A 22804-nucleotide genomic window follows, 5' to 3' on the forward strand; every position below is an offset into this window, starting at 1 on the left:
TTTCTTATTACTTTTCCCCAATCTCAAAAGATTATAATTTGTTAAGTTTGTTTACTATACATATTATGTATATCATGTGGAAGATGTCTAAGATCACATATCTTTTGTCTATGATATGATTCCAAAGTCTACGAATCAATGGAGGTTCGAGAGTCCGAGTATTTTATTTTTTTTTAGTATCTTTGTGGTTGTTACCTTATTGCTATAAATATAAAAGACTTAACCAAAGCAATACGGTCTCTAATGGTTCTCTAAAACATGAAATTATATTCTTAATAGCATATAATAATGATAATAACAAATTATAATGCCTCGATCATCCTGAATCAACTATATAAATCTTTTACCATTATAATAGCACACAATAACAACAATAAGATATTATGTTCCAGATATTATGTTCCAATTATTTGAGATCAATTATATGAATCTTTTAACGCTTAATGATCTGAACCTTATTCTTAATAACATACTATGCACATAGTTTTTGTTACAAATGCTTCATGAAAACTCACATTTGAGTTCAAAAGTCTACCTTAACATTTCTAATCTTTCTTATGAGCTCCTTTATGAAAGCAAAATTTGAGATTTGGATTTGCTAGCCTTATACTTACATCTGTATCAAAAGAAATAACATTAGATGTGCTATGCTATATCAATAGGGTCTCTCTCTCTCTCTCTCTCTCTCTCTCTCTCTCTCTCTCTTTATCAATTCATCTATCTCAATAGTGTTCTATTCTTCTTCACAAGCAACAGGAGGGTTTCACTGTATCTACTTTCTAGATAATAGGTGAGATCAAACTACATTATTGTAGCCAAATTAATCTCTGGGTAGAACCAAATCATATTTAGACTAACTAACCAATCAGCTCCTCAGAAAAGAGATAACCCAACAAGATGGATCAATGAACTCTCACCATCTTGCCATATGAATCATCTTCTCCCACACATTGTTAGATGTTATTACTTCACCCCACCTTCTCTGGATTAGGTTTCCATGGATCAATTGGCTTATCATAATGTTACACTATTATTGACTTGCAGTGCATGAAATAGCATATTATTAATTAGCCTTAGCATACAAGAAAAAAAATGGCATGTATATTTTCAACTCTGAATTATTTTATCATGACCCACCCAGTGGATGTCACTATATCACTTCCACTCTCAAGAGAGACAAACAAAAACGACTATTGAATGACTCCAAGAGATATAATAAAAGTGTGCTCATCAACCTTCTTTCGAGTAGATGGGGTGAGGATGACAGCTTACAAAGTTTGCAGAGAAGTGCAATGCCAGGCTGCAAAAGAATCATAAAAAGTTCTCATTGTTCTTCCACTCCACCATCAACTGCCACAATTGTTTTGGATTTATTTCTTTCTTTACCAAAACTTCCCCATGATAATGCTGAAGAACCTGGAGATATATATATATATATATATATATATAACAACATTTCAAGTGATGAAGGATGAATATTCTAAGAGAAGAATATGCTTCAGAAGTAGGAATCTGCCAGAAATACACTGAGTACAGCAACAACAATAAAGCAATGTCCAGTTCACACATTTAAGACAACCACAGTGCTGCAACACATTGACAGAGACAGAGAGACATGACAGAAACCACAGCATCTTTTCAGGAAGCTCATGACCTGCTCTTGAATGGGATTGCCCTGATGACTACCTGGTGGTACAAGGCAGCAAGAGCAGCTCCAATGAATGGCCCAACCCAGAATATCCACTGAGGATAAGGAATCATAATTTAGTCAAATAAGTGAAAGATTAAAGAAGATAATGTGAAGGGAGATGAGAGCACTTGATCACTTCCTCCTTAGACTTACATGGTCATCCCAAGCATGGCCCTTGTTGTAGATGATTGCAGCTCCAAGACTCCTGGCAGGATTGATACCTGTGCCAGTGATGGGGATGGTAGCCAGGTGAACCAGGAACACTGCAAAGCCAATAGGCAGCGGAGCAAGGATCTGCACGGATTCACAGGAGTCTTTAGCGCAAAACCTCAAGAACTCTCTTACAGACAGGAAAATGGCAGCCGTGGAGGAATTGTGGAAGTTGATCAACACATTAAGCACAACATCAAGCTCGAACATACAAATTTAGCACAGGAGAGAGAGAGAGAGATTATTGTTTGACAGGTGATATAGTCATAAACAAGAACAGCTTACAGGCACATGAGAGTCCCGAGCACTCCTCTTGGCATCAGTGGCAGAGAAGACAGTGTAGACGAGGATGAAGGTGACCACGATCTCAGCACCCAAGCCATCACCCTTGGTGTAGCCAGGAGCCACCACGTTTGCCCCACCACCGTTGTTCTCATAGAGCCCCTTTTGGAACCCCTTGACCACACCAGCCCCGCAGATGGCACCCAGGCACTGCATCACCATGTAGAACAGAGCCCTGGTGAGGGAAAGCTTCCTCGCCAGGAACAACCCGAAGGTCACCGCCGGGTTGATATGACCACCTGACACGGGTCACACAAAACTCGGTTACCGCTGCGAACCGAAGCCAAGCTCTTGACACAGGGATCGGGTGGTTTACCTGAGATCCCAGCGGTGCAGTAGACCAGGGCAAAGATCATGCCGCCAAAGGCCCAGGCGATACCCTGAATGCCCACGGTCGAGCACCAGGGCGTTGTTCTCATAGAGCCCCTTTTGGAACCCCTTGACCACACCAGCCCCGCAGATGGCACCCAGGCACTGCATCACCATGTAGAACAGAGCCCTGGTGAGGGAGAGCTTCCTCGCCAGGAACAACCCGAAGGTCACCGCCGGGTTGATATGACCACCTGACACGGGTCACACAAAACTCGGTTACCGCTGCGAACCGAAGCCAAGCTCTTGACACAGGGATCGGGTGGTTCACCTGAGATCCCAGCGGTGCAGTAGACCAGGGCAAAGATCATGCCGCCAAAGGCCCAGGCGATACCCTGGATACCCACGGTCGAGCACTTGGTGCTGGACTTGACCACCCCCATGACGGTGAGGATGGTGATGTAGAGGAAGAGGAAGGTGGCCATGAACTCCGCTATCCCAGCCCTGTAGAAGGACCAGGAGCTGAGCTCGCCTGGCTCAAACAGTGGAGCCGGTGGTGGCTCCTTGTAGTCCTTGTCCTGGCTCTGCGCGGCTGTCCCTATCGGCTGCCGCTCCGTGAACTTGTTTGCTCCAAGCCTCACATCCTCCTCTTTCCCCTCCATCTCTCTCACTCTCTCTCTCCCCTCTCACAGGCACACTGATCTCCAAAGATCTCAACCCAGTCAGTGTTCGTGCCTTGAGGAAGCAGGGAAAGGTTGCATTTTTATAGATAGAGATAGAAGATAAAGGTGTTTTGGGTCTATGATGATTCAAATGCCATACCATATCATGGCACATACAATTATGCACTGATACAGATGGTTCTGGAAATGTCAAGAGTTATGGATAGGTGTCGTCGTCTCTTTCTTTGATTCGTTCTGTAACCATTTCTAACCTTTCACTAATATAAAATTCCTAAGAGAACTAAAGTCACATTAGATAATTAGAGCAATTAATGCACCTATAATTATTATGATTATATAACTATATCTCCACTATTATTAAAATTACACCAAGGTTTTTTTTATTTAATTTAGAAAATCAACTCTTAGTTTCATAAAAAATAATTAATATATGAGACGCATAGCCTAAACGATTGCCGATGCCATGTGTGACTGCTGTGTGACACATTAATATATGCATGATATAAACTGCAAACAACCTTGGCGAATCATTCGCGTACTCGCAAGCTGAACCATAAGTCACCATTGACTAGAGAAAGTAACCGGCTTGAAGGTTCTTCCTTGCAGCCCAATCGTACCTGATAACATTTTCAGGAAAAGATAAATTATCGATTTATCAAGAGTAAAAACATGGATTTCGTAAAGAGGATGTAACGACCGACCTTAATGAAAAGGCAATTAACAGCCCAGGAAGAAGGATATCACCAAAACCTATAATGTTGTATCCACCCCAGGGATCAAACATGCGTGGGATCTTAAGAAGCATAGGAACACCATCCTCTGCGGTCCTATCCCCTCGAACGACTACGAAGAAAACATGAGAAAATTAGTCCTTTGTATTTCAGACTAAATCCAACAAAGTGATAATTATGTAATACATACCACAATCATTACGCTTTCATGAAACCACCTTTTTGATACAAAAACCCAAAAGATATCGTACAGGAAGGCGGCGTAACTAAGGAGAACCATGCCCACCTAATTAACATCAGAAGTTTAAAATGAAAATTTTGTGGCTTATGCAAGTAGATAACCAACGAAATTAGATGATATATGTGGAATTGAGACAACATAAATTTACAAACGAAATATCTATGGAAAAGATAATGCAAGTACAATATAATACAATTTGTAAACAGATTTCTATTGCATTGACAATAAGGTAGAGTATCATAAGTAAATTTCAACAAATGTTCACAATTATGCCAAATGAAATAATTTGATGAAATTATGCCCATCTTTTACATTGTTCACAGTAAAAGGTAGCACCGACTCTGAAGCATGGAATGATTGTTTAACGTGATGTACGAGAGCACCACAAAGAAAGGTCAGTCAGTTGTAGAAGTGCAACATAGATATTGAATTGACACAAAATGGATGATAAATGGCAGTTTATGAAAAGCATGACCCTTCATGGAGAGAAATGGTAAGAAATGATTTCTTGGCAGACTAAAGAATCAATTATATGCTCTGCTTCTGAGCCACTAATGACCACTGACTTCTTACTCGTGCATAAATAAAAAAGCTGCTTTACTGAGAGAAGCTGACGTTTTCTCTTGACTGTCAAATTTCAAAGAAAAAAAAAAGAGCAATGTCTTTTTTTGGATCCACAGACAACACATCCATAGACCTTCAAATACGAGGCTAATTCTGCACAGGTTAGATATAAAACATTTCTTAGACCTGTTTAGCACCAGAAAAAGCCAAACATTAACATGGATATGGCAAAATTTTGTATTTAGTAATTGTTCTGTAACTGCATCATATTAGCCTCTAAAGATGCAACCCCATGATGTAGCATGAAAAGATATGTGATATAACCCAGTACATATTATGAGAGAACAAGAGATTACTGCACTCTGACATAAAATTATACAGGACAAGATCATCACCGTAGCAAGTGCAACAGTGCCAACGCTGTCAAAAAGTCCAAACTTAGGTTTAAGCTGAATAGTTATCATGCTATACCACTTTCAGACCTAACAACGCCACAACAACCTAACAGATCATTTTAAATCCAATAGCTGTTCTGCCACCTAAAAACCAGAGAGCATGAGCACTAGTTATTACCCACTAAGTAACTTCTGAAAGAATATTATCTTCATTACAATTGACGAAATATTTAAACAACATATCTTCTTCCACAATGCACACCAACAAGGTAGTAAGTTCTTGATAAATCTTGCACTGTCTAGTGATTTATACAAACATCAATATCCTTTAAGTTCAGATTGCTCCAGACAAACATTTAAACACTGAACTTTTACTTATTAGTTGATGCTTCAAATACTGTCTTGCAGCCAAGTCCATCAAAGTCACCTTTCAAACCGCATTTCTAGTATAAGCATTATTCAACTCATCTCATCAACTCTAAACTACTGCAGCTACTTAGGCACATACTTTTTTGTCGTATTACCATTTTTTCCATCTCACCTTTTCATTGATGGCTTTGGTGGCAGAACAGATCTGTCTAACACAATCGTGGCATATACAACTTTTATTCACCATATCAGGCACAGATGGCCACCGGCAGAATCCAAGAGCCTTGAATCTGATCAACCATAAGGTATCAACCGCCAATTTTACTTGTACAAACAGGAAAGTTTAGTTTCATTAACTTGGTTTCATTTTGATGTGGCTGCAGAAAAGAATAATTACAATAAAATTTGAGAGCTGGTTCCAACAGTGGCAGGTGCACCTTGACAAAAGGTGGACCTATGTTTTAAATGTATCCTTTGTATAAAGCAAGAAGCTTATATCCAAAATTTCTAGTCAGTTATACAGAGATCGCATGATCATAGACAAAAAAAAGTTACAATAAAACGACACAAGTTAAATCAATTTCTAGACTATTGATTATGACCTTGGTATAAGTCTTCCAGCAAAATGAAGTGATATAAAGTGTTTTTGATGATATCACAGACATTTAGAAATGGCTTGTAAAAATGTGCCTCGCTCAATATGTCAATTGTTGGACAAAAAATCCAGTCATAGCCTGGAAACCCAGTGCACTCAAATGTGAAGTCTTACCTTAAGATTGGGTACTCGGACAATTTGGAGAACTGTAATAATCAACGCAATGCCCTAAGAAAGAAAACGAAAACGTTAATGCACATTAATTCAAATTCTAACTAAGATGTACATCATAAACCTGTTATTTGCAGGCACCAACGTGAAAGCAGGAACTGACAATGTTAAAAAAAACAAGTATATAAGTTATTGCCTTCTGAATATGGTAATTAATTGGCTCAACATCATTTATTCAGTATGACTTGCACTGAATGAGTTCAGTCTTGTTCAGCGTAACTGAAGAAAGATTGTAATATTGACAAATGCTAGTACAAAAACAAGAAGTAACCAGAATCAAAGATATGAACAGAACCCGAATAGGATCTTATTTGCACTGTCCTCTATTCAACATCAAAGGATCCTTGTGAAGTTTCAAGCATTGGATCCCAATAGGAATTCAACTTTGCACTACAACTTACAATTTCAAGGACAAAGAAGAGGCAAGTGATGTGATAATGCCTTCACTTTTGTATGTGTGTGTGCCTTTCTCCCTCCTTTTTTTGGTAGGACAAGGCACCAGATTTAGAAGAATATTTAGGTAGAGAATGTCAAATGTATTAGTGAAGTTTCAGCTTCAACAGGTACCAGCAGCTTAAACACCTAAGCTGTTTGATAAATAATGTTCAAAACAGTTGTCTCAATATTTGAAGGTATCATCTAGCCTAGCTGGTTAAAAGTTTGACAGCTTATCACACGGTCGTGGCTCGAATTCCGCCCTTGCCACTTACCCTTTGCAAAGAAAAAAAAGAAGAGTTAATATTGGGCATCAACTCCATTTCCTTTTCTTTTCACTGTAAGGTTTGCTGGTTACATGTCTCTTTTCTGCCTTCATATGAAATTGTGATGTTCGTGTTGTTTCCATTTAGTGTATTTCCAAGAACTTTGGTCTTCTGAACTTTATAAGGTGAAGGTCTCAAACTTCTAATGAATCATGGTGCCAGCATATTCAAATTTAATATGACTTGGTCTGTTCTTTTTGTTAACTTAACATCGTAAGCATGCAACAATATGATGCCTGCCTTTGATTTTGTTAAAAGTACTAGATGTTAAACTAAATAAAGCTAAATATGAAACAAGTATCCAGACAGTTGCAAGTTGCATGTGAGTGAAGAAGAAGAGTGATCTCAATTAATATATTGTTTGACTTAATTAAAAATTGTACATCAACACCATGATTAAGCTGAAATTAGTAAATTTACTATCTGCTAAACTTTGAAGATAGAACTAACCACGACCAATTGATTCACGGCTGATAAGATATTTCAACAAGCTAGAAAATCAAATGGTCACGATAATAAACGTTATTACATGAACACGATAATAAATATCTTATCACGGCTGATAAGATATTTCAACAAGCTACATTAGAACAACGATCTTGTGCCATATAATCAACAACAGTAGGTTCGTACCAGGACATCTTGGCCAATCCAGGCAAAGGATACGCGTCGGTACACAGCCCAAAGGACGGCAAAAGCAACACAAAATGGAGAGACGGCCAGTGTAAGATACGAGACAGCTCCAAAGAAGGGCACTTTGATGAAAGTTTCTCCAGCATGTTTGAACCAACTAGGCCAATCATATGATAGTTAGTAGAGCTTTATAATAAGAACCATGACTCAAATATTCACTGTTGAGAGTTAAAGATTTCAAACACTCTTTAGCTTTATAACTAATTAAGAACCACAACAGTAACTGCAGAAAAGTGGGCATGAAAATCTTGTGGTACCGTGATAACATAGCCACCAAGCAAGTTTGTAGGCCCTGAAGAAATAAAAGGAACACAATTAAATTAAATAGAAAACAAGAAACCATGTAAGTAGCCTAAAACATCTGCTGAACATTTTAAGGACAAAGTTGATATATGGTATACTTCTGTTACCAAATGTCTACAGCTTCTACATAATTTTTCTTAAACAGTAACCAATATCGTAAAGACATGAATAGAAGAAGCCACTGGACTAAGATAACACCGCCAATGCATGTGAAAGACAGTGCATATTGTGTTACAGCAAAATCCAACAACTTTATGTAACTAAAGATTAAATAATAAAGTAAACATCTTCCAGAGTGACTAGAATACAAAAACATTATGCAAACAGGAGAAAGCAAAAAACAGCGTTGAGATTTGTGCTGCTTTTAGAGTGGGTTCAACCACAGGGATCAGACATTATTATTTTTTCACTTGTATAAAGGTCCAACTATTAGTTAAATGGCACAAGCCAGGTCAGGTGTATCAGTCATAAATAAGTCTTCCTAAATTTCAGGTAGGCCAAACTTTTATCCACAAACACATTTATGGTACAAGTAGTTGGATACTGTTGCTTTTAGAAGTCTTGCATTAGAAGAAACAACTATAAAAGAAATAAGGAGCCAAGACATAAGGTAATGGTTTGCACCTCCACTCCACCAATGGCAAATAGAACCACCAAAAGCTCCACAAACCAGAATGACATGAGTTTGTATAGTAAGATCAAGAAACAAGAAGCAATCACAACGAACAAAATTGCTGATGTTGTGTTGATGTCCACCACACTGCCAGAACCAGTGGTTTCCATCTTGAGAAACTCATCTGGTGCATCCTACGAGTAATTAAGTATTCTTTTTATCAGTTAAATATAAAATATTTGAGAAGTTCCAAATCTACAAGATGATAAAACACCAAATAATCAAGAACATCAAGAAAAGATGCAGACTTTTAACAACTTTTCTTGCTCAATAGATGCTTCTCTAGCACTCCATGCTGACCAATATGAAGCACATAAGATGGTTCCAACTGCCATAAGCCACAGAAAAACCTCTGCTGTGTCTACAAGAGGACGATCTGGGGAGTACAACTGCACAGAAACTGAAGAAGATGTGAACAATTAGGACTCCTTGAAATTAAAAAAAAAAAATCCAAAACAGCTACTGCCAAATCAAATGTCAGAAAATGAGATTTTGTATATTACAATGTCTCCAGATGGAACAAAGAGATGGTAAAAATAATTTTACAAAAAACATTATCTCTATATGTCACGGCCTTGCACAGGTGACCAAAAAGGAGTAGAAACAAACAAACATGTTCATCTGTGCCTTGTAAGAGTAGCTGAAGGGGACAGAAAGGCGAGGCACATGCATTACACTCTGAGCAGACATGTACATTCATTGGAGTAAACAATCATGAGAAGAGCTTAAAAAAATACTGGGATTTTGTATCTCATGTTATCAGAAAAACTTACGTGAAGCGCCACTCTTAAGACCTCTCCAGACTTACACCTGCGTCATGTGGTAGCATAACTGCAGGTATATTTATATCTAAATCCGTCTCATTTCGTTCACAAACCATCTTGTATGGTTCTGCACAGAAAGAGACACATAAAAAACAGAAAGATTTACAAAAAAACTTAAAAGGTGATATTCCATAAAGATGTAATGAGCCTTATCTAGCATGCATATGGATCTATCCTTACGATGCCATGACAAAGAATATAAGAGTCAGATAAAGAAAGCAAAAAGATTGATGAATCAAGTATATCTTTGTACTGTAAAGAATAATTTGAAAGTTCTTATTACCAAGTTGGTATAATCATTAGAACAAAAGGAACGTTGGCAAAATGGATCGCTCATGGATGTAAGCAATACCAAGTGCAGACTTCCTCTGTTTTGGCAGTTCTAGCCACAGTTCAAATTCAAACTTATCAATCTATTTCTATATATCACAAAAGCTAAGAACTTGTTTCTTTTAGCTTTGCTAATGACTCAGAAAACAAGGCCCATGTAGCATTGACAAAATGAAAGTTGTTGATTAACATGTAACCTCCAAGTAGGTGAATCTATGTTCTATAATGTGCATGACTGGGATTGCATCTCCCTATGAAGGCCAAGTTTAGGAATCCCCAGTCAAGGTTTTAGCCTTTAAATAATACTAGTTTGGACACCCTATTGGTTTGGTTAGCGACCGAGACACCAGTAACTGACCAGTACTACCTGACATTTAAGAAGGTTAAGAGAAGGAAAAAGAGTGGTATGCCAAGTGACACTGAGTGGTATGGTCCATCATCGGTGCTTGGTCGAACTGGTAAACAATGATCAGTATGTAATGTTCTATCAATATTTGGAAGTTGAAATCATCTTCTCCAGCTTGTCTCACGAGTATAGATAGAAGGGATTCACTTAAACAACTACAAGATGGTGGCTTATGGAAGGCATCTATTTGGGTCTTACTTTAAACATGATGAGGAAAATAAATGGAGATATTCATAAAGAGGAACTATGAACCAAAATGAAGGTGAAAGACTAGAAGAAGAATACCATAAGGAGTTGATGAGCATAAAGTTTCACACAGGAGATGGAATGACTATGTAACTGAAATAGAACAGATTGCTAAAAGATAACAGAGTCCCCTGACTTGTCTCTTCACATCTTATTTATTAGACCACTCAAAATTAATGGCAAAAACAGCAATGTAGAGAATAGGAAAGGTGACCTTTACTTACGGTTATTTATGATCAACAAAGCAGAAGCACCAGCAGCTTCAGCAACCTTTGCCTTTGTTGTAAATTTGCACCTTCCACGATGCACCAAAAGAATGTCTCCAGCAATCTAACATGAGAAACAAACAAATAATAGCTGCAATAGAGATGAAGCTTGTTAACTGTATGAACAACTTCAAATATGACTGAATAACAAACCTTTTCCTTAGGTGCAGTGCAGCAATCAGACGGATCCGAAAGAGAGAGGGGAGTCCGGCTTGCGCATTTCTCCTTAGTCTGTATAGTTGTGCCAAATCGAGCACCAACTCCAACAAACTCACTATCTTCTTCATTGTTAATCCAAGTTTGCACTTTTACCTAATCAGAAGCCGACAACCAATGGTAAATTAAAATACAAAAACAGAATCTAAATTTTATAAAGTACACACTGATCATTAATAAGAGGAATTTTTTTGTATTTTGGGACTAAGAACTAAAACTGAAATAATACATCGAGCCGATAAAACATGGCAAAAAATTAGTTAGAGATGCAAAACGCGACATCATAAATGAAAGAGACAAAAAAAAAATCTAGAATTTAGTTATAAATGCAAAGAACTTAAGATATGAGCCTCCTAGAGCTCATGATTTAGTAAATACGAAAAGCCACCTCTTTCAGTTGCAGATTATTAACTATGTTGTTTTGTTTCAATTATAATGCCAACAATACGTGAAAGATTCCCTATTTCTTCCCTTTTCTTTTTCCATTTTCAAGCGGTCTCTTTTCATGTCAAACATGCCAAGCTGCTATTCTCGTCATTCTCAACCATATGTCTCACTTCTTTTCAGACTAGCCAACCAAAGCAAGAAACTAACCCCAATTCAAGGGAAGATGGGCTACTTACTGATGCCCTTTTGTGTTCCGCGAGGGCCTCAGAACCACATTGCAATCTTTCTAACACACAAATCAAGGACAAAGTAGAAGGCCTATAACACCCCGCCTCTAATATCGACCTCAGGTAACAAAAAACGTCACATTGTCCACCAGCATTGTAAGAACCAAGAGTCCCTCAGATCAAGAACGGAGGAACCAGAAGGGAATCCTCACCAAAATGAAGTGATTGGAGCATCCCGGCAACTTCGGGGCCTTGTCGTCCTCGTGCACGATGTCGCCGGCGTACGTCAGTCCGGGGATGAGCCACAGCAGCATCAAAGCCCTCAGAGCCCTGCTCCGATCCATCACCCTAGTCTTAGCTCACCGAGAACGAGAGAAGCGGAAGGAGGAGATTTCAATGGACGGTAATCGGGGGAAGCATGGAAAACGGGTGAGAGGAGTAGAAGAAGGAAGAAGGAAGAGGTAGATCGCCACTGCTGCTTTCGTGTATTATTGTGTACTACTACCCACCAAAGGCGCGTCGTCTCGTCCACTTCGTTGCGGTCAGTGCGGCTGGTCCACCGTCCGCGCGGTTTGGCGGTGAGGCAAGAGGAAGATGCTTCGAGATTCGTGCTCAAGTGAATCTTGACAAGGATCAACGGTTTACGATTTCCCCGCACCGTGCGCGACGGCACATGGAAGGACGGTTGCGTGCGCCCCTCGGGCCGGGGGAACCGACGGTGGCGGCCGATACGGCGGAACACCGTTGCGGGGTTTCGCTCTGCTGTTTCCGTTGACAGTTTGCCGTCTCCCATTTACCTCAATAATTAATTATCTATAACATTTCGATTTTTATATTTTTTTTTAAATTATATTAATTTTTTTATACTTAAAATTATATATTTATATTAATATTGTTAAAAAAAACATTCTTACTCCATTCTTTCTAATGAAAAGTTCATCATGTTGCTTTACTATTCTTACCACTTGATCGAGATGGTTCCTTATAGCTTTGCAGAGAACTGTTCCTGTCCCTGTGGTGCCAAATGAACAAGTTGGCAGCGACATTAAGGTACCATTCAGCGATAACTATTTGTTCACCAAGAATTCTACTCTTTCATCTTTTGAGGCCAATAGGGATTAAGAAGATAGTAAAAGTCACAGCTTCTCGTCTCTCCTATTCCCTATTCCCTATTCTGTGAAGGGAGATTTCCTTCCTTGTGATACAAAGGCATGAGATGGTAGGAGATTTATTGCTGTCTGCATGCATGGCCTGCTCTCATAGTCTCAATGGAGTTACAGACAAGGAAAGAGTAGATCGAATTGCTCACTGCTATATATATATATATATATATATTATGGTTAATAAGTATATTAAGTCTTTAAGTTGACTGATTAAAGGAATCGAGATTTTATAATCTTTTTGTAAATTATACAATGATAAAATATTTGAAGAAGAGTGCATTTCTTACGAAAAATACATTTGAATATTTTAAATTGAGCGTGGCAGCATTTATTGCTTATATGTTGTTAAGTATGCATATGAGAGATCCGACTCACATGAGATATCCACTCGTAATCCCGACTAGGAAAATTGAGCTTTCAGCTTATCATTGTAAGGACACATTTTTAGTGTAATTAGATAATTTCTTTGGGGTCAAAGAGTTAATTTTGATGTAGATAATCCAGTTAATTTAATTGGAATACCTAATATTTCAATCTGTTTTTTAGCTTCGAATCCAAAAACATAGGACCATAATAGACCAAAAAGAAAAAAGAAAGAAAAATTTCTTCTTTATCTAAAAAAAATTCCAGATAAGAATGCCATGGTATTTCCTATATCAAGTTAAAAACATAGTATAAATCATGCATGTTGATATCAGAGATGTGGATTTTTTGGTGAGCACTGTTCTTCATGGGATGCATTTTGATAAGTTGTTCATTTGCAGCATGCTGTCTCAACAAATCCAAAAGAACATCATATCTACATTCTTTGGCCAAACTGTGCAGAGTGAATTGATTCTATGAGGAAAAAATATACAAGAAATTGGCAACTTCTCTTCAGCCAAAATTTTTCTCTTCAGCCAAACTTTTACCAGATTGGAACTATATGACCAAATCAGAATGCATATTTAGATTAGTGCAAATGCTTTTGTTATTAGCTATATATATATATATATGTATATGTATATATGTATATGTATATGTATATATATATGTAGAGTAATCATTGACAGTCAGCAATGGAAACTAGAATAAGAAAAACTATTCAGATCACCTAAACATCATGTGATGATTTATGTTGATTGAATGATTTCTAGTACATGTGACTGACAACTAGATACATACTGAGAACACCTCATGAACCAAAAATCTATTGACTTCAAGTGATTTTAGTACAATATGTAACAGCTCTTTCTGTGTAAACAGGTGTCTTTTGTTGTGTGGAGAAGAAGACATACATAAAATTAATCCACCTTAGCTAGGGAGAATCTTATATTGGGATATCAGTGTCCAAAGTTTGCTCCCCATGCACATCAAGTTTAGAGAAGTCAACAGGTCCTCCATCAGCTGGTGTGGATGATGACAAGAAGACCATCAACCTGTAACAATGCCTGCTGCCCACTTGCTGCTGTCTTCCATCAGCTGACATGGATGAAAGAACAATGCCAACAAACTGTGCAGGTCCAATGCCAGCTAACTCTCTTCACCATCTCAACAGCTGAGGTAGAAAGTTGACAAGGCATGGCCATGTTGAACACACAACATCAACTCTGTTCAAAGAGTGGTAGCCATAGGCTACTTTCTTTTTCCTTTTCTTTTGGATAAATTCTGGTCTATCTCGATTAACACAAGAAAACAAATATCGAGAAAATTAAGTTTAAAGAAGGTATATAATTCAAAGAAAATTTAAAGTTTAGTCTCATGTTCTTGCGTCGTAAATAATATCTTACCGTCAAAGATTTATCCCTCCCTCCGAGACATCTTTTGGGATTAAAATCGATAATTCCTCATGAATTCAAATGACAACTGATCTTATGATATCTATGATGAAATCTAAATTATCTTAATATTTAGTCTCATATCGATCAAATATTATACCTGAGTCAAGAGTCGTCTCTATCCTTAGAGAATTTTTTTTTTAATACATCAAAAAAGATGACACCCTAAAAACTTTGCTATGTTCATCTCAAAATAGATAATTTCTTATATATAATTGGCCCATATGAAAAAGATAAATGATGATCTGTAAGGAAAAGAAAAACTTGCAGGGATATATATATAATCTGTATCTCAATCTATATATATATATATATATATATATATATATATATATATATATATATATATATATATATATATATATATATATATGTGTGTGTACTTTTAAGCTGTTGTCGGAGGACAACTCTGACAAGCACAACACACAAAAGACATGCGCATTTCCATGGAACAGCTAAGCACATGAAGAGAGCAGAAGAGACCGGCAACATCACGCACTGTGAAAGCCTTTGACAGAGGTTGAGCACAAGACAACTCATCGATGTTCCTCAGAGAAAGAAGAAGGATCGATGCTGTTCCACCACACCTCAGATGATTGATGCAAGGCAACTTTGCATGGCTGTGAAGGAATAACGTGATTGCCGAGTCATCCCAAACATTGAGGTATCGCAACCTGAATTATACTCCGTGAGACCTTAATTTGCAGAGAGGCCAAACTTCTTCTTCTTCTTCTTCTTCTTCTTAGACCTGCAAATATCACACGAGCACTCACTCCCCCTTAGTATGTCTCAGCGAGAGGGAGAGGCATAGACTTGGCCTCCTCACGCTAAGTTTGCCACATGGAATAAAGAAGGCTGGAGAAGATCCTCCTCCCACCCATTCCAAAGATTTCAAGGCTTTTTATATTGAGAGAGAGAGAGAGAGAGAGAGAGATTCGATGCACGCAGCCACCATTATGGTAATGCCAAGATCATGATCATGCCATCATCACCTTATCAAACAAACTCAACCATGCAAAGGTGTGCGAGAGGAATAAATACTTGAAATGGATTGAAAGGCAAAACAATCCTCATAGATTCCTTAATAAATTCTTAAATTAACAAACAATTTCTCAAAAATATTAGGATTATTTACCCAAAAAAACCCCTCGATTTTTATGCTCATCTATTCAGAATTTTATTTTTATAATTGGATAAATATATCATTAATCTTTTCGATTTATTATACGATTTAGTGTTAAATCTAATCGGTTTGATTTGTTCCTTTTTTACTTTCATCTATCTTTTCGTCTTTCCTTCATCATTACCTCTTTTCTCTTCACTGAGAAAGCGACACATAATTGACGTTTCTAGTGAACCATTTCATTAATCCGAATCAATTTAATTTTTTTATAAAAAATAATTAAAATAGAGGGTAAATTTTAGGATTTTTAAATTTAAAATATACGCTCGGGTAATTATTCTTTTCTTGATAAATTATTCTAATAATCATGCTTAATTATTCATGAGTGAAAATATTTTAATTTATATCATTCTGAATATCTCCACATATGTACCTCAAAATATCATTCTTGCATAAAATAAAAAAATTGCTAATATTATCCATATATCCTCAAAAAAGCAGGAAGAAATTTTAAATAAATCCATAAATTATTTTAAAGAAAAAAAAAAAAAACAGGTAGCCTGCCAATGGAATTTTGGGAATACGCGGACTCGTTCGGACGCCACCCACTCGGTTACCCGAGCGTCCACGGCACATTAGCCACAACCTCGGAGCGGGCCCCAGCGCGACCCGGTCGCCGAACCCTCGTCCCTGACCGGAGTGACGAAGACGCCACGTCACTTCCACCTCACGCGGGACCCACCTCCGATTCCCCCCACCCTTGAGACCAACGGGGCGGGGCGTCACGCGTCGTCACGGGGTTGTGTTTTGGGAAGAGGGCGTTGGGCTGTCACTCGCGTACCCGTGAAAGGGACGTTCGACCGTCGGATCTCCCCGCCGAGCCATCTCGCCCGTACAAAACCCGCATCGGCCTTTCGGACTCACGTTGGCTCGCCAAGAAATGCCACCACAAGCTCACAATAATTACGATTCCGGCCCCCCACCCTCCCCCCGCGCCAGTCCAAAAACCCGCAAGCTCAGTCTCGGATTCTTTGTCGGGTATGGATTCTCAACGCATATTCCGATCCGACATCTTATCGGATCCCCACTCGACCGTGATGCCATCCTTGTCGTGCCCTCTATTGGCCAACCCAAGAAGAAGACATGCGTAGGTTTTTTAGCATGGAGTTGGTGGCGATGATGTGGACAACATAACATAACTACGAAGCGGTAGACATGACATGAACCTACCCAAGTAGATGAGGCAGCAGCTGAGACCTCGGAGCTTCCACTGCTGCCATGGGAGCCACGAACAGGGAGAGACCCTCCGAGCATGGCTTCTCTGTGGTCGGTGGGTCCCCGCTGCAGGGCTGGTGGGATGCTTCACCAGTCGAGAAAGCTCGGTGGGCGTCAGATGGGAAGAAGACAAAGCCATGCATGGATGCTTGCCGTGCTGTGTTTTACCGAGTGAAAAGTTTGTCGCCCGTAAGAAAGTTGCTGATGATTGCGAGACAAAGCTTGCATTAAATATTGGTTGATGATGAACGGAGGGCAAGATTGATGGTGAGGACAAAGGCCTAAACCTAAACCCCATGGATCGGGTCCTCCCTTTGCTCCTTCTGCAATAGCTCCCTGGATTCCAGCTTTCCGAGATTTTACCGATGGCTATCGCCTGTGCTCATTGATGGCAAAGTGGAAATAACGCAAAAAGGAGGCTGAAAAGGAGGAAGAGAGGAAAGTTTCCATTTTGATGGGGTGCATGAATTGAGGCCTCACGGCTCACACCCTTCTCCTTCATCCAATTCCCACCCCCAATCCCAGCCTCTGTTATTGCTTCTTGCCCTATTTGACCTCCGCTCCTCATTTATATTCTCTCTTCTTCCAGCCTTCATCCTCGCCCCCCGCCTCTCTCTCTCTCTGTCGCTATTCCGTCCAAAGTTTTCATCTTTGTATCTGTTTCATCCAAAGTTTACATCTTGGCCTCTCCCTGCACCGTGGTGTTCGCTTTTCGACCCTCTCCGGGTTCTTTGGCCGTCCCCCGCAAGTTCTCCGACAAGCTTTGGTCGTCTTGGTATGCTTTGACTTGTTGCGGGGTGGTAGAGGTTTGCTTCGAGACCATGACGGTGGAGGAGAGGAAGGGGAGCAGAGACCAGTTCCCGGTGGGCATGCGTGTTCTTGCGGTGGATGATGATCCCATCTGTCTCAAGTTGTTGGAGGCCCTGCTCGTCCGTTGCCAGTACAGTGGTCTGTGCCAAATTTTGGATTTTTGCTCCTTGATTCCAGTTTTTTTTCCCCTTCATTCAATCAAGTTGGAAACTGGAAAAGCAAATATGTTGTCTTTTTTGAGATTTGCTCTTTTATTTCTGTCATTTAACCGCATTTTAGTTGCTTTTTCTTTGAGCAAGGCATATCATGTTACTTTTTGATGCCTTTTTTTCCCCCTCCTTAATTGATTATTTGCATTGCCTAGAAGAATAATTGAGTCATCATATCTTCCTCTGAGAACATGATCTTGAACTTAGCAACTGTGGTTGTTGGTTTGTCTGTGTTCTTCAGTTACGACCACTGATAAAGCAATCACGGCACTGAAGCTGTTAAGAGAGAACAAAGACAAATTTGATCTGGTTATCAGCGACGTTCATATGCCGGATATGGATGGCTTCAAGCTCTTAGAGCTCATAGGCCTCGAGATGGACCTGCCGGTTATTAGTAAGTCTCCGAAACCTCTTCACTCATTTGTCACGACCAATTTTTCATCGTCAAGCAATTTCTTTTCATAACTAGATTTGTTGCTTCGAAATTAAAGAACAAAAAAGTTCTCTTCAACGGGAATCCGAGTTGTTTGGTTCGCGTGTCTTGTACATGTGTTATTGGACAAAATTGTTTCTGTCGAATCAGATTTAGAATAATGATTGATGAGTCACTGATGATATGCTGGTGAATGAACCGACCGTATGATGCAGTGTTGTCTGCAAATGGTGAAACCCAAACTGTGATGAAGGGAATCACTCATGGTGCTTGTGACTACCTGCTGAAGCCTGTGCGGATCGAGGAGCTGAGGAACATATGGCAGCATGTCATCAGGAGGAGGAAGTTTGAAAGAAGATGCGACAACGATCCCGACAGTAGGGAAGATGGTCAAAAGGCTCATATTGGAAGTTCTGAAGATGGTCAGGGGGTCGCTGATCATAATGGACAAAGTAACAAGAAGAGGAAGGATCAGATTGAATTCGACGAAGATGATAGTGAAGACAACATGCAAGAGAACGAAGACCCATCTACCCAGAAGAAGCCTAGGGTTGTTTGGACTGTTGAGCTGCACAGGAAATTTGTTGCTGCTGTCAACCAACTGGGTATCGACAGTAAGTATCATCGTAGTTCATGAGTTTGCTTTTCCCCAGTAGAGGTGAAGACAAGGAAAGCATTCGTCTCCAAAAATGCTTTGTTGATTTTTCTCTTGACTTGATAATTACTGAAACAAAAATTTTCTGCTTGTTCCTTCTGATCCAGAGGCTGTGCCTAAGAAAATACTTGATCTTATGAATGTTGAAAAGCTGACAAGGGAGAATGTTGCAAGCCATCTACAGGCAAGTTTCTCGCTTTAAATCTTTACAAATTAGACTATGATACAAGTGTTATGAAGTCATGATCAAGTAAAAGTTCACCTATACTAAGTTTTACTCCTCATTTAGTCCATCATGAACTCTTTATGATCCAAGGTCTCTGAGAACAGGAGATGGCCGTACCAATGTTTTTTACAACCTGGTCCGATTATCTATTAGATAGTTTGCCTTAAATGACTTAAATAGTCATGGATTACAATTTTAACTTACTTTACTCTGCAATCAAGCTCATGGTCAGACTACTGATCAATAAAGTCACACCTCCACAAAGCTGTTCCTTTTTCTTTGGTAAAGCTGGCAGCTAACTCTTCCATTTTTTATGCTTCCAGAAGTACAGACTCTATCTGAAAAGGCTCAGTGCAGTGGCAGGCCACCAAGCTAGCTTGGTTGCAGCTGTTGGATGTAGAAACCCTTCCTATCTTCATATGTCTTCTTTAAGTGGTCTCAGAAATTACTCTACGCTGGGTGGATCAAGACAACTGCCGACCCTCGGATCTCTTCAACTGAATGGGCTCGGTAGAATAAATGGTCCATCGACACTTGGAATGCATGGCCTGCTGCCTTCTCAGACAGTTCAGCTTGTTGGTTTGCACAAAAATGCAAGCAATCCATGTGATGATATAGGGAAGATCCAAAGGATCGCTTTACCTGGAAATCATCAAGTGAATTTGCATCAGGGGATGCCCAGGAATTCAGAGTTAGAGCAATTTCAACAACCTTTGTTAATGCAGGAATCAAAAGACCATTTGCCTGCGAGCTTATATGGCAATGGGCTTGCATCTGGTCCTTGCAGTGGTTCTTTTCCTAATGTTCCTGACAACGCTCTGTTACTGCAAGAAAATAAGCAGCGCAATCAACCTGGAGGATTAGGCAAACCTTCATCAGTTAGAATGTCTTCCTCAAGCTCAGAGCTTTATACGATTGATCTTCCAGATGTTTCACAGTTTCCTAATATCACTGATAGATGCAATGACTCATGGCAGGGTGCTGTTGGATCAACCGAGTATTCTACGAATACACTGCATATCTCTCTTAGTCATAATGATTTTTCTCCTGGTAATATTGGAGGAAAATTTTCTTCAATGAATTCACATGCAGCCACCAAAGCTCTTGATGAATCTCCAAGAGTCGCAGCTGGTAGTGGTGGACAAAACCGAGTTCGTCCACTTAATGAGAACACAATAGCTATGCCTGCAGGTGTTAACAAGGATCCCAAGTTCTCAAACTTCAATGTAATAGGCAACTCTGGACAGAAATGGGATTATACCTTTAATTCAAATGTCATTTCAAGTACTTCATCAAATTCTTTGTTGCCCAATCTTCGGATTACTGATGCAGCTACTCAGTGTCAGACACCAGGAAGTGTCTTTTCCAACAAAAGGTTGGATGTTGATGCAATAGGCCAAGTACATTTTGGTCCTCCACTGGTCACACAGAATTGCATCATTGATAAGTCAACTGGTGATAGTCAGCTGAACTTTAGGAGTGAATATGCACTGGAGACGACGAGTCTGCAGAGTGGTCTAAATTCTGACGGTTGCAGTTTTGATGATCTTGTGAATGCTATGATTAAGACAGTATGGCTCTTTCCCCTTTCTCCTTTCAGTCAATCTTTTATGTTACTCTTTGTTCATCTTTCTGATATTGCTACTACAACAGTTAGATTAATTAGGTGAAAGGATCTTTATGGTCAGGTCAAGCCCTAGAATATCTCAACTCTATAAAAAAGAATAGCAAACTGATGCTGAAGCACCCTCTTTATAACAATTTCTAATCTTGTGGTTATGAAATTTGGGTTCTGTCGTTTTGCATGCCTACTCTTATGATGTAAACTATATCTAAAGTATTCTTAATCTTAAAATTTGCTCATTGGAATTTGGCAGTAATGACATTGAGAAGTCCTGTGCTATCTCTATTGCCTGTTCACAATGTTTCTCTCCGTTTTCTATCTTATTCCTTTCGTATTCATATTTTTAAACCTAGAGAACTAGCTTTCAATAAAAGTTGCCTTATTCTTTGCTTTGTTTGTGATACTGATCGATTGATATCTGTGACCAAAAGGTGGATGTTGCTCATTATTCTTTGGGTTAAATGACCATGTTGGCACACCTCTTCCACGGCTTTGTCATTCCGCTACCCATTCTCGTGATAGATATGCAATAATATGTGGTCACTGTGTGGTTACTTTCAAGGACATTGAGACAAAGGCAATTATTACATTGAACATTATGATATCTGAATAATTAGATATTCAAAATTGGAATATGGTGTGGAATGATAGGTCAATATTATTGAAGGCCGATTTCCAGATGGATTTGTGTTCTTTATCAAAAAGGGTACCGGCATCACTAGGGTCAATTCTGATGTCAAATGAGGCAAATTGCTTATTCTGTATCTACCAGAATACTAAACATTGCAAATGAGGCAAATGCTGCTCTACCTTCCTAAATTAAGGTCACTTCTCATCTGTTGAGAAAAACAGCTGCAGATACATCCTGACCACTTTCTCATACTGCAGTACCTGCTGCACCGCACGATTGGGGGATTAAAATATAAGCTTTGTTGACATAGAAACTTAGTCATGTTCTGCGATTTTGATTCTTAATAACATTGTTCCGGCTGTAAGTATCTTGATTGAACAGTTGTTGCTACTGGGTGCTAATCCATGTTTTTCTTCTTATGCATCAAACTTTATGATAAAAGAAAACGAGCGACTCTATAGACATGGTATGACTATGCTCTTCATGTTGTTCATCAACACCAATTTCATCGTTATTTTTTTTCCTTTGAAACCTTTTTTATGTTTGACTTATGGATAACTACGGATTGTGTAGCGCATTGTATCCATGTTATTTTCAGTGTTAAGATCCTCCCGCTTGTCTAATTTCGTTGTTATGTCGACTGTCAGGAGCATGAGGAGGTTGCTTTCACCGACATGGACTTGGGGTGTGATGCCTACTCTTTAGGCACTTGCATGTGAAAATTTGGGCAAACTGGCTTCATCGGTCGGACTCAAAATTAGCATTATAATGCTTTTCGCCCTCGACCTTGTTTGTTTTTGCTAGAATGATGAACAAGAGTGTAGACTAGACTAGGAATGGTGGAATGGGTGATTTATCATGTAGAATTTTGCACTATACAAAGCTTTATTCTGGCTTTGGCTTCATGATGCTTTGAAGTCTCATCTGTTTGAGCTGATTGATCCCCATTGTGGCCTATCCAATGGGCATGAAATCAAAGTACAGGCACCGAGTACTGAAGACCTCCCTCCCTGCTGCAGGTATGCGTTCATGGCAGATGAACATGTTTGGGATTGTGCTCTTCACTCTCATCACTTGCGTTTTTCATCATCTGGCTTGACCAATGCTGATCGTAGCGTTGAATATCTTTTGTCTTGAATTGGTAAA

At 39.2% G+C, this 22804-nt stretch overlaps 2 protein-coding genes and 1 pseudogene across 4 annotated transcripts; 1 reads left to right on the forward strand and 2 right to left on the reverse strand.

Moving 5' to 3' along the window:
• Positions 1-1478: 1478 nt before the first annotated feature.
• On the reverse strand, positions 1479-3846 carry LOC135624459 (aquaporin PIP1-2-like). 2 transcript variants are annotated; one of them, XM_065128084.1, is made up of 5 exons: positions 2883-3622; positions 2763-2805; positions 2186-2474; positions 1844-1984; positions 1479-1743 (listed from the first exon to the last, which is right to left on the reverse strand). In XM_065128084.1, exons 1-5 carry the CDS (start codon positions 3211-3213, stop codon positions 1648-1650), a joined length of 900 nt encoding a protein of 299 aa, XP_064984156.1. In that variant the 5' UTR covers positions 3214-3622; the 3' UTR covers positions 1479-1647. The 2 variants fall into 2 exon arrangements, with proteins under 2 accessions (XP_064984156.1, XP_064984155.1); XM_065128083.1 differs by lacking the exons at positions 1479-1743; positions 1844-1984 and having other exon boundaries at positions 2192-2481; positions 2559-2805; positions 2883-3846.
• LOC135624458 (signal peptide peptidase-like 4) lies at positions 1858-12243 on the reverse strand (annotated as a pseudogene).
• A 5053-nt stretch (positions 12244-17296) lies between these two features.
• Positions 17297-22563, forward strand: LOC135624460 (two-component response regulator ORR24-like). Of its 2 annotated transcripts, none has more exons than XM_065128086.1 (6): positions 17297-18018; positions 18331-18483; positions 18738-19136; positions 19285-19361; positions 19727-20974; positions 21459-22289. In XM_065128086.1, exons 1-6 carry the CDS (start codon positions 17892-17894, stop codon positions 21486-21488), a joined length of 2034 nt encoding a protein of 677 aa, XP_064984158.1. In that variant the 5' UTR covers positions 17297-17891; the 3' UTR covers positions 21489-22289. The 2 variants fall into 2 exon arrangements, with proteins under 2 accessions (XP_064984158.1, XP_064984157.1); XM_065128085.1 differs by lacking the exon at positions 21459-22289 and adding an exon at positions 22306-22563 and having other exon boundaries at positions 17298-18018.
• Positions 22564-22804: the final 241 nt, after the last annotated feature.

The sequence above is a fragment of the Musa acuminata genome, chromosome BXJ2-10, assembly GCF_036884655.1.
Source record: "Musa acuminata AAA Group cultivar baxijiao chromosome BXJ2-10, Cavendish_Baxijiao_AAA, whole genome shotgun sequence".
Classification (NCBI taxonomy): domain Eukaryota; kingdom Viridiplantae; phylum Streptophyta; class Magnoliopsida; order Zingiberales; family Musaceae; genus Musa; species Musa acuminata.